The 12,101-nt window shown below is 37.2% G+C and overlaps 1 protein-coding gene across 3 annotated transcripts in view; it reads left to right on the top strand.

The window, feature by feature from the left end:
• Positions 1–12,101, top strand: part of AMPH (amphiphysin) — a 118,692-nt gene that overhangs the window by 76,761 nt on the left and 29,830 nt on the right. For all 3 annotated transcript variants that reach the window (XM_056485537.1, XM_056485539.1, XM_056485540.1), the window contains exons 5-11: positions 1,329–1,424; positions 2,710–2,817; positions 3,203–3,288; positions 4,848–4,923; positions 5,772–5,854; positions 8,817–8,955; positions 10,466–10,594. In XM_056485537.1, the coding sequence (XP_056341512.1) occupies positions 1,329–1,424; positions 2,710–2,817; positions 3,203–3,288; positions 4,848–4,923; positions 5,772–5,854; positions 8,817–8,955; positions 10,466–10,594 (717 nt within the window). The remainder of the gene's footprint in view (positions 1–1,328; positions 1,425–2,709; positions 2,818–3,202; positions 3,289–4,847; positions 4,924–5,771; positions 5,855–8,816; positions 8,956–10,465; positions 10,595–12,101) is intronic.

Raw genomic sequence — 12,101 nt, 5'->3', positions numbered from 1 at the left:
TTATCATTCCAAAAGGGATCCACTTAAAAGACCTTATTCTGTATGCTAGGAAAGGTGATGGCTTAAAGAATCCTTCAGCAGTGTTTTTTTGAGTCTATTAGCTTTCAGAAAATCTCCATTATTTTGATTTGCTCAAAATACGTATCAGCAAGATACAAAGGCAAACACACAATACTGGCAGTTGCTGGCTGTGACCTGATGCTGTGGTGCCTTGTAGACCACTGTGATTAAATGCTGTGTTAATAAATGAGGTATTTCTTTTAAACATGTTTAATAGATTCTAATCATTCATTAGGGACTCTGTTAGAATAGGAAATGAATGAACTGAAGGCTGGCATCACACAGCAGTTATAATATGCTGTATAGTAGGTTATGGTAAACACTTGGGAATAGTTTTCCAGTCTTGTCAGTGAGAATAACAGCCCTGCAGAGCAGTGCTTACACCCTTTAGCCTCCCTCCCATCAAAGGGAAGGATGTTAAGTGGTTTTTGAAATGTGCAAAAAAAGGGGGAATCAGGATGTTTAACATATGCTAATGATTTGTTCAGTGGCGAGCCCAGGACCTCAAGCACTATGTCTATGTTACAGGTTTTGCTTCTAGTAAGGAATCTTACACAATAAGTCTTTGTCACATGAGCTGATTAATATGTTCATAAAAATCAGAAAACTACAGGGGGTTTCTCCTGGTGACTACCCCAGAGCTCCATAAAAGGACTGGGGGAAAACACTGTGCCTTCAGGGCAGAGGAGGGTGGTGAGGGTCCAGATTTTGCTTATTTGCCAGCTGATGTTGGGATGTTTCCTGTGTCTCATTCCAGTTCTCCAGCAGCACAAGCTAGAGTTCATGTCAGCATCAACCATTTCATCAAATGTACTTTAATGGCATAAAAAGAATGAGATGGAAAGACCTTTCCCTTTATTTTCTCTTCTGTATTTTGTTGCACTTCCTTTCTCTGTAAGTGAGGTCCATCATCATTGAACACTTAGACACAAGAGCTAGGCCAGGTTCAGATTCTGAGTTACTGACCCTCAGGGACCTGAAACCCTGAGGAACACCTTGAATCCATTCTTATTTTCACATAGCACTTACTATTTGAAATAATGAAAACACAAACTAGTTATTAAGTTTAATCTTAGTTTGTTGTGAATTGAGCTTGAAATATCCAGGTACTCCTTTTCATTCACTTCATGTATATGCTCTGATTTAGTTCCATAAAGAACACCTTAAAATTTCAGAAAGATTAATCTTTGCAATTATATTTGTATTTCTCCTAGGTTTAGAGTGGCATTAAACTACTAAGTACATTTTTCTCCTTTCTGCCTTTTCAGAAATGTGATGAACTTTGGGAAGACTTCCATCAAAAGCTGGTGGATGGGTCATTGTTAACGCTGGATACATATCTAGGACAATTTCCTGATATCAAAGTAGAGTAATGATTTTTTATAAAGGATAAGTTTTAAAGTTCTGTTGCGTTGCAAAATAAATTGAAAATTAGATTACAATAGAAAAAAATTAAGAAGGGTGGGAGGTGGAAGTCATGCTCTCATGTAATGTATACTATATTGTTCTATAAGTAAATCCCTGACATTAGTCATGGCTGATTTTCCAAGTGAACAAAAATATTTTTCATGCAAAAGTACTTGGAAGTAAATTAGCCTTTGTAGAGGAAACCTTTATGTTTTTTTCTGCTCCTGTTTATTTGGTATGAGGTAATTTTAACAAACTTCAATAAGGACACAATAAGATCTTCAGCTGTTAAAATGCCAGACAAATTACAGGCTTTCTGTTATTGGCTAGATGCACCCATGAGGATCTTTCTCTAAGCCATGGTTGCTGTCTTTAGTTACAAAAAGATTTTGTAATACACATCAGAATGTGTATTACAGAGAGAGAGAGAATGTTTTACAGCTTCTAGCTTCTGCTAAATGGTGTACAGTCCAGAGAGAGGACTGCTAAATGCAATGTGTGAGGATAAAGAGGCATTATAGGTGAAAGTTAGATATTTTAATATTTGAATATGATTGTATGGGCAAAAATATTTTTTTTGTAATGGTTTATAACTGATTAGGTAACACACAGTCATCCCCTTTGTAATTTACACCAAGGGTTAAAGAAAAAATAATCTAAAAATACCAACATTAGTGATATGCAGTCCTAAATTCACTTTTAAATCAAACTGTGCTTATGCCCTCTCAGCATGAGTATTTTGCATATAATATATAGCTTGTAAAGTCTATATCAAAGTATATCTATATCTTGAACTCAAGTATTTCAGGTATGTGTCAGAACAACTATATGGAGAAGTATATTTTAGCATTTTTCCAACTCTAGAAAAAATGCATTAATTGCTGAATTTTCACACAATATATAAGGAGGAAAGATAGTGTTACCGTGAGTTTAGCAGGTTCACTGATTCTAGAGAATATGACAAGCCTTATGTAACATTGATACTTCAACTCTAAGGCCTGTAAGCCCTACATCCATGAAAACCCTTTCCAAACTATCTGTAAATTGATTTCCTATTTAAAATAATGTGATTAGTTTGTCTTTTTTACCATTTCCATGTTCCTCTTACATGATATAATAATTCAGATATGAACAGCAGGGAAGGGAGAATAAAAGTATATCAAAAATTAAGTTGACAACAGAATTAAAATGACTTTTTAAAAACTGCTCCTCATATTTACTTTCATTTCTACCCCTGTACAGACTCGCATTGCAAAACGAAGCAGAAAGCTAGTGGACTACGACAGTGCAAGGCATCATCTAGAAGCCCTGCAGAGCTCAAAAAGAAAAGATGAGGGAAGAATCACCAAGGTAGCACAAACAGAAACATGCTGGCAGAAGACCTGGGGAGATTGGGTGGCTTTTTTTTCTGTCCAGAGACAGAGCACCACATTTCTCTTCCTTTTGCTCTCTTAGAAATAATGATATCTAAGAATAAGTGTGTATTGAGTACTTTGGTTCATGTGGTAAGCATGCTCAGCTTCTTTCACAAACGAGTCCTGTTTGAAACATAACTTGCTCTATTGATGAGACTGAGGGGACAGCAAATCCTGTATTGGCATCCATGGTGTGGGACTAAGTAATATTCTTTGTTAATAAAAATTCTGAAAGGCCCACCAAGAAAAGCACACAAAAATAATTTTGGTTTTGTTATGTCATAGTGATTTTAGAAGTCACCTGTTTCATTTTGGTTTAGGCAGAAGAAGAATTTCAAAAAGCACAGAAAGTGTTTGAAGAGTTTAACACTGACTTGCAAGAAGAGTTGCCATCCCTGTGGTCACGGTAAGCCTAGAGAGATGCTGTATCCAAGGCCTTACATGGGGAGTAAGGAAGGGGAATTAGAGGGTTTTAATGAGCTGATAGGAAATGGATTGATAGGTTCTTGAAGGTTCCCTCCATTACTTCTTTTCAAATAATAAAAGGAAAAACGTATGTAAGTGTTCCAAAAATATATGTACTGTAAATGTATTTATGCTTATTTCTTTCAATGTATGTTGGCACTCAAGATTCATCACCATATCTTCATTCTGAAGTGCAAAAATATTTCCATTTTGTGAGTAACTAATTATGCTAGAGCACAGAGTAGTCTGTGGTGATTTGGGTCTACTTGAAGGTCATTTTTTATTATAACTACACCAGAAGACACATTTATAGCTTTGCACTGATTATGTGGTGATGTTAAATGATTTGATGACATAGGTTATTCAGTCAAGATGTTTAACCATGCATTGTGTTTATACAGAAAATGCAGACAATGTGAATGGGAGAACAAAAGCAGTAGAAAAATAAGCATCTCATTATTCTCTTAGGTTCTTTAACGATTAACAATCTGGAGTGAAAGAGTAAAGTATCCTTTGTCTTCTCTGCCTTCTAAATTAAATCTTGTTAAATTTCAGACCACTAGAGGATTTTCCTCCTATGTTTCTGCTTTATGGGCCTATTAAAAGTAAAACTGCATATCAATGACACTGGCCATTTTACTTCAGTCTAAGGGAAAGGTAGGATTTAATTTGAGCAATATGCATAATTTAGAAAGCAATTGCTTTCAGAGTTCTTTATTTCAGTTATTAAAATTCTTCAGAAAGAAAATACCTATTGAGTTGACATTTTGCAGGCTTATTCTTATTCCAAAGATAATTTTTGTGAATAAAAGTTGGGAGAAATTATACATGGAAGTTTTAAATAGGAAAAAGAATAAAACAAAACCTAAGAAAATAGCTTCTACTTTTGCAATGCAGAGTATGTAATCATGCACCCCAAATAAGCAGATTCTTGACTACATGCACAGAAGTGTCTAGTCTATATTAAATTATTTTCTCTTATATACATGTACATGTGTTTCAGAGCTGAGCTTGGGACACCCATGCCTGGGCTGTAGTGAGCTGTATACATTAGAGCTGACCCCAGACACAACTGCATCACCTTGATGCTGTGATGAGATTTGGGCACAGGGGCTCACAGTGCCAGAATTGTACCTTTCTCCTTTCAGGAAATGGTTGCATGCTGTCTGATGGGAGATGGATGTCCAGAGCATCTTGCCTTCCCTGCGCTTGTACACTGCATTTGTGACCATCCTTTTCCACTCTTCTTTAAAAATAGCTGAAGACATCTGATATGTAGTCTCAACTTGGTTGACTGGATGGTGCAAAATTAATATTTTAACACTAAAGGAAATAATCATGAACAAACTAGTCTGAAATTTTGACATTTTATCATTTGCTTTGCTGAGAGTAATAGTCAAGAATGTTGCTTGTAGTCCAGAAAACAGTTAATTAATCTTTGTGGCCCACCCACACATGTCTTTTATTCTCTTTTTCCTTCCTTTGTGCCATCCTTCCTAGACGAATTGGCTTCTATGTGAACACCTTCAAAAATGTATCCAGCCTTGAAGCCAAGTTTCACAAGGAAATAGCTTTAGTGAGTAAAACTATCTCATGTATAATGGATTATGATATGCATGACAGCTAAAAATGTCTCATAGTAAAAATCTAGCAGACACACACATGAGAATTTGCCATAGATCCAGATTTGTGGTCTAATCATCATATTCATTTCTACTTGCCATATTTGTTCTCTCCTTAAGGAAGGAGCAACCCTTACTAGTTTAGATTGCAGTACAACTGGATTACCAGTTGTAATTTACTGTTGCCTTCAGTATTTTTGCTGTCTCAAATTGCTAAGCACCTCTTTGCTTTAATGAGTACAAGGAGAACATGTCAGACATTCCCTTCAAGTCTGCTATATGCATTGTCAGCAATGCAGTATTTTATCTAACTGTTAAGGAAATCAAGCAGTTTTCCTGAGGATCTTTTTAATGTACCTGGCTAAATAGTAGCCTATTATCTGTAGCAATCTTCAAATTGGAACCAACCTTTTTTTTTGAAAATGTGTTTTACTGAAGCTCTGTGAAAATTTGGATTAGATTTTTCAGGGGAAAACATGGATCTTATTGGCTGCCCATGTTGCTTTAAGCTTCAGATGACTTCCTTCATCAGAGCCCACATAGCAGTCAGTCATACCTATGAAGCTGTTCTCTAAAAAAACAACTCATGTTTTTGAAGAACTGCTATTACCTTTGATTTTATGGATTTTGATGAGTTTCTGTTTAGGCTTTTGCTATACTTGGCATTGAGAATTTTTGGAAGGTTTTATACTGTAACACAAAATTATGAAGTTATCATTTATCAGACCAGATTTATCACCTGTGTTTTTAATCATGACTGTAGCTGTTCATGTAAACTCAGGCAACTGTTTTGTTTTCACAGTTATGTCACAAACTATATGAAGTGATGACAAAGCTGGGGGATCAGCATGCAGACAAGGCCTTCACCATTCAAGGGGCACCAAGGTAAATTTATTGCCTTTTTAATGAATTGCATTGCTGTAGGCTTTGAGGGTTTCAGAGTATACAATAATCACCTACACCATGCCTAGTGGTTGCTGCACAACATGGTAACAAGCATTATAACAAGGATGGTGGATGAAGTTATCTGGGATGACATTCGTCTCAACGGGAGGAAAGATGCAAAGCTCCCTTCTTCACTGACTATTTTTCTAGAAAGTTCTTTCAAAAACAAAAAAAAGAATGAAGGCTGTTTCAATTTAGCCAAGTTCATTGTAGATTGTTACATCAATTTGCACCTAGTACAGCTCATTTATTCTTAGATGCTTAGTTTACAGCAGTGTTGCTAACTCTCATAATTTGTTTAAAGCCTTGAAATATTGCGACATGTTTTTAGCTCCTATTATTAGGTGAGAATCCCAACCTTTGAACGTCAGCTTTTCTGTCTTCTACTTACAGGGAAAAGTAAAGATCTGAGGGTACATGATAAAAGCAGGAAAGCTGAAATAAAGAGAATCTCACAAAATACCATACTTTTAAAGACTTTCAAGAGAAATCTTGTTTTAGAGCACAAAACCAAAAGGGGTTAAAAATCAGATGGTGCTTTCTTAAGGTCAGTGGATGCCAGTACAGTATTTCTGATTTTTTGCTTTCAACAAATGTAGCCTTTCTGCCATAATTTTATTTCTAATACTGATGTGCAGAAAAGGCTGAAATGTGGAACAGTGAGACTTACCAAGACACAGTGATATTTAGAGTTAATATATAAAGCCTGAAGAAGCAGGGAGCAGGGGGCCAACCCAGCCTAAACCCCAGACAAGCCCCCCATTCAAGACACTGAGGCAGCAGGGAGTGGTTGAGCCACACTCAAATGCTTTTATGGGCTCAGGCTCCTCCCATAGTCCACTCCTTTGAGGACCACCTTTGGGTAGTCAGGGGAGTTTTCCCAGCAGTTTCCCCACCTTGCAGCCAGTGGTGGGAGTTTTGTCTGCCCTGATTGTCTGTCAGGCAAAGTCTCTGTTTTCTACAGGGGTTGCCTGCTTAAGGGCTGTAATGTCAGCACTCTCCACCCCCTCATGTTTGCTAGCCACCTTCTGCACATGTCATATGTTAGGGCTCAGCCCATGTAGAAATTCTCCACCCAGTGTCAGAAAATCGGTTTATAACACAAAAGCCAGATAATGTTGAGGCATCAATTAAAATTAAATTGGTTCCTCACATAGCTACAGCTAATGTGCCCTCAAGATGGAGGTAGATCAACAAATAACATCTTCCTCAAAACTATGCCAGATATTCCTACATTTGGTTTAATCTCACTTTGGAAGAACAAAGAACCAAGAATGAAATACTGGAACTGCTGAGATAGTGCAAAATTCAGAACTACTTTATAAGCACATCACTAGAATTTGTATTTTAGATTATTTCAGTGATAATCTATTCTCATATATTACGTATTGCCTTTGGAACTGTTAACCTTGGCCCATTTAGGATGGACTCGCAAACTGGACTATGTTTCCTTAAAGGATTTGTAAAACACTTGTATGCAATGTAAAATAATGTAGTTAGAAGATTTCCAGTGCCTTTTGTAGACAATGGATATTTTATCCACCTGTGTCTTTTAGACCATGTCCAACATGTATATGCTTGTTTCCACTGAATTATTCATTCCATCATTTTTTGCTGCAAATTACTAGATTTCATTTAATGTATTGTGAACTTACTTTTAAAAAGCTTTCTAAGAATCCATTCCTTCAGTTACTTTGTTACTGTCTTTTGCAGTACTGTTTGCAGAGCCATGTGTGAAAATCTGGATAGATTTTTACATCCCTTATTAGTGATGATACTCTATAAGACTCACAAGAGTCACAAGTGGGTGTTCATGAGCTTTCCATTTTAGATGCGTGAGAAGTTGATACTAGACAAGTACAGTATCTAATCTTTCTTTTAAAGAACAGCTTAAAAAAAAGAAATCTTAAAAACTTGTATGCTACTGAATACTCTATCCTGAAGGCAAGTATTGTACTTGGGACATAAATTTCTTAATGACTGCTTATTTTTTCTCTTCTAATATTTCCACAGAAAGAGGTGGTGAGTGTGAGCCAAGTTTTTGCTTCCAAAGAACAGTTTTTCCTGTGTTAGCATTAGGATCATGTTTATGCTGTGGTCTCAATCAGGTAGTGCTTCTGCTCTCCCTGAGGATGTGTAGGAGTCGCTCTTACTGAGTAGTGTGGTTGTTGAGTACTGTAGTTCATAGCCTCCCTCACTGTAAGCTTTCAGTGTATCTAGGTAGCTGAATATTTTCTCACTGTTTGCACCAGTTTCTCCTTTCATGAGAAGGGCAGAAGCTTTCTACATCTTCATCAGATCTTTTCTTAGAATCAACAGAGCTCTGTTGAAGTCACTTGACTGCTGCTTGTTTATAACTGTTGTGGTTTGTCCTTCTAAATAGTGATATCTTTATAATAATCTTGGCTGTGTTTTCTTTTTATGTTGAAACCTTTCTGAAGTTGCTGAGCTTTTAAAATTATTTGCATTATTCATTGTTACGCTTCCTGTGGTTTTTTTTATCTTTAGTCTTTTGTTCCAAGAAGTGTGTGAAATTAAGACAGGTAAAATCCATTTCACATTTTATAATAGTTATAAATTTATAAGTGAAATGGTATTTCAAGTACAGAGTCTGAAAAAATGCAGGTACTCTGTTTTCTTCAAGTTGCAATGATCAGGTAAACAAATGTTCCAAAAATCAAGATTATTCAAAATTAAAACTTCCTTTGACACTGAATTTTGATTGTTTTTAATTTCACTTTTGGTTTTAGTCACTATATAATGGCTTAGTTCATCTCCAGTGTGTGCTCTCTTTTGTGGTCACTGACATTACATCAGGGATGCAGCTCAAGCGTTGCATCAGATTTTCAAGGTAATAAGTCAGCAAGATAAATGTCCTTGCCATTCCTTTGCTTCTGTCTAGTGATTCAGGTCCACTGCGCTTTGCAAAAACACCATCACCACCAGAGGAGGCCTCTCCCCTACCTAGCCCTACTGCCAGTCCCAATCACATGCTGGCACCAGCATCTCCAGCACCAGCCCGACCTAAGTCACCCACACAGGTAAGGAGACACCAGCAGAGGGACCTGACCTGCTCTGCTGTGCAGTGAAAGATTGCTGAGTTGATGTACGTGGTGGATTTTGCATCTAGGCTGAGTGACTGAGTGGTGGCAGGGAGGGCACTGGTTCCCTTGCAATCTGTTCATCAGTTCTTCATCCCTGTGTCACAACATGAATAGAAAATGGTTTTTGTATTAGGGGAATGAAGAAAATTTTAGGTGCCTGGTGAATTGGTGGGACCTGTGGTAATAAAGCAAAGCAATCTTAAAAAGTTGCATTGTCTCTAAGGACCCATATACCAGCAGTGATGGTTTGAAAAGCCTGTTTCTGAAACCTCCTTGTGAGTTTTTGTACATTATATATTTCTGCTCTTCATTCATCTTCAGATTTATTCTTACCCTGAGAAAAATTAGCCAGTGAGTATCACTGGTCTGACCAATCTCTAAAACAATGAAAAACAGAGCTAGCTAAAATACTCCTCTGCTAAGTACTGATAATGAAAGTCTTATTAGTTGTTTAAAACACTGATTGGGAAGTTTGACACTGTTGTAATCAGTGGAGTAATTTCTATTCGTATCAGTATCAGTAAAATAAGAATTGGTTTCATTCATGAGTTCCATGTGTAGCACGAGCTATATATGATACTTCATGTGCATATCAAGGACTTATGTTGATGTTATGGATGTTTTTGGAATTGGGATAGATTCTGTGCTGATTGCTGTTAGATAGATAGTTTCTGTGCTGTCTACATATCAGAAGAAAATCAATCTTGTATCAAGTGAGCATGCATATTTTCTCTGGTCTCCCAAGATGTGACAACTCACTGTCTGAGTATTCACCTGGTAGGACTCAACCCCATTGGTGCCAATACCAGTGTCACTGTAACATCTGTGGATTTTTTTGTGGATTTATTTTCTTGGGTTTTTGATAGATTTAAAAATTGTCCAATACTATTTGGTGTTATTCCAAGGAATTAGTTTGTCATAGTTATGTGAATCTCTGGAGAGCAGGAGGAATATGGTAAACTAAGCACTTTTGAAGTGCTGCAGTTCCCAGAGATGATATGGTCTTAGCAGTAAGTACACTCTAAGGCTAGCAACAGCTGGACAAAATCCTAAAGCTAAACACAAATGAGCTCAAGAACCTTAGAAGCTGCAAAGGCATTATTTCTGTGCAGTATCACCCTTCCAGCTATGGGCTGCATAGAAGAGCTGGTGTCTTGCACTGTGTGCCCATCACAGCAGAATAAAAAACAACCAAGAGTTGCTTCTGTATCAAATCTGAAACCTTGGGTTTTAATGACTTTGAAACATAGGGTTGTTTCAATGGTGTTTATTTCAAAGCATTTGGTGGTGAACAGCTAAACAGCTCCTTTCAACACATGGCTCATTCCCATGACTTATTTAGGTTGAAACAGCCAAAGTAAAAACCTAAGACAATTTGTTTAGGCCTAGCTTAAAGATTTTCTTTTATCCCTGAGCTAATCTGTGACATTTTTTGCTGTCTGCCTAGCTGAGGAAAGGTCCACCAGTGCCACCCCTACCTAAACTCACACCCACGAAGGAGTTGCAACAGGAGAACATCATTAACTTATTTGAAGACAACTTTGTCCCAGAAATCAATGTGACAACCCCATCACAGGTAAGCTTCAGTGAATTGTGTAAACATACAACCATGTAATCACCTAGGTTCTCCAAGGTAGTGCCCCTGGGGCTGATCTTCATGGGGAGGGAGGAGGAGGGCACAGGTACAAGGCAGAGGCACAATTACCACTTTCTGTTATCTTGAAAGAGTTGCACATATGGTGTTTTGCCTTTGAATAGGTTACACACAATCACTCAAAAGGGTAACTGCTAACATATTGAAAAAAGAGCAGTTTCCTGAGAGGTCTGGCTGAAAATACCATGATACAGTCACGTTTGAAATTTAAATGCATTGGTTGCATTACTAGCTGAGAGTTGATCTAAGATGCTTTCTTTTAATCCTAAGCATCTCAAGTGAAACTTTACAGAGATCCTTCACTACTTCTGTTTCCTTCATCAAAAATCATTAAAAGTATTCATTCTTTCTTTTGAGGGATTTTTCAAAAATGAAACTTGGCCTTTTTTACAGATATAAAAGACTGCTTCAGCTAGATGATTCATTCACTTAGCTTTGATCATAGAAACATTAACTGCACAGCAGAGAAGGGATCAAAATTCATTTTATCTTATTATTACGATTTTTTAAAAGTTGCATATAATAAACAGAAAAGCCAGAATTGTGTAGAATTTGTATTTAGCTATTCAGCTTTTACATAGTTACAGGGTTTTTTCAATAATGGACCCTTTCTTTCATGATAATTACAAATCTGAAATCTGCATCTGATAGACTGGAGAGAAGTATCTAGATCTGAAGCTTATGCAGAATGTTTAGGAATTTCTATTTTCATTTGAATCATTGGTTTTGTTCTAATTCCTCTGACAACAGGGGACAACGAAGGCACAGCAATAAAAAATGTATTTCATACTATTTGAACATGTGATGCTTTGTTTCCTCGTGGTAGGGGGAAACAGGCATTGCTGTGTATGGAGATCTATATGGAAAAGACTTACTTCTAGCTAAATCTCCATGCAATTAAAGAATTAAAGGCCACTCCCAGTATGCAGCTGCTGGTAGCCACTCTTTCTGAGGGGAGATGGCAGGTCTTACATCACTGTACCCTGACTTCGTAGGAATTAGTTACTCCAGGAGCATGAGCCTTGAAATCACAGGTAAGAGTTGATGTAACCTGTGCTACATATGGCCCCCTGCATTAAATACTGTATCCAACTAACATGCATATATCAGCCCGTCCAGGGCAGCAGAAATGGAACTGGTTTGCTTTTCCATTAAGAGATGACACTGGAACAAGGCTTTAAATTAGTGTAAGTCACATTTTCAGAGTCCTTATAACCTTTCTGTGAGAGATTGGCATAGAAATGGAATGGCATAATAAAAGTGGGCATGCTTCTGAGAACTGAAATCTTTTTCACATCTCTCAAGGAAAATGGATCTCCCTTTAGTGAGTGATTTATGTCCTTCTCTCTTCCACAGTCCTTGACCAGGGAATATCCTAAGCCATTCCCTTGCCATCTTCTCATCAATCATCTATACTTCTTCCTCCACA

This window comes from Oenanthe melanoleuca, chromosome 2 (assembly GCF_029582105.1).
Source record: "Oenanthe melanoleuca isolate GR-GAL-2019-014 chromosome 2, OMel1.0, whole genome shotgun sequence".
Lineage (NCBI taxonomy): Eukaryota > Metazoa > Chordata > Aves > Passeriformes > Muscicapidae > Oenanthe > Oenanthe melanoleuca.
Note: the sequence above shows the minus strand (reverse complement) of the source record. Positions and strands in the feature narration are given on the sequence as shown.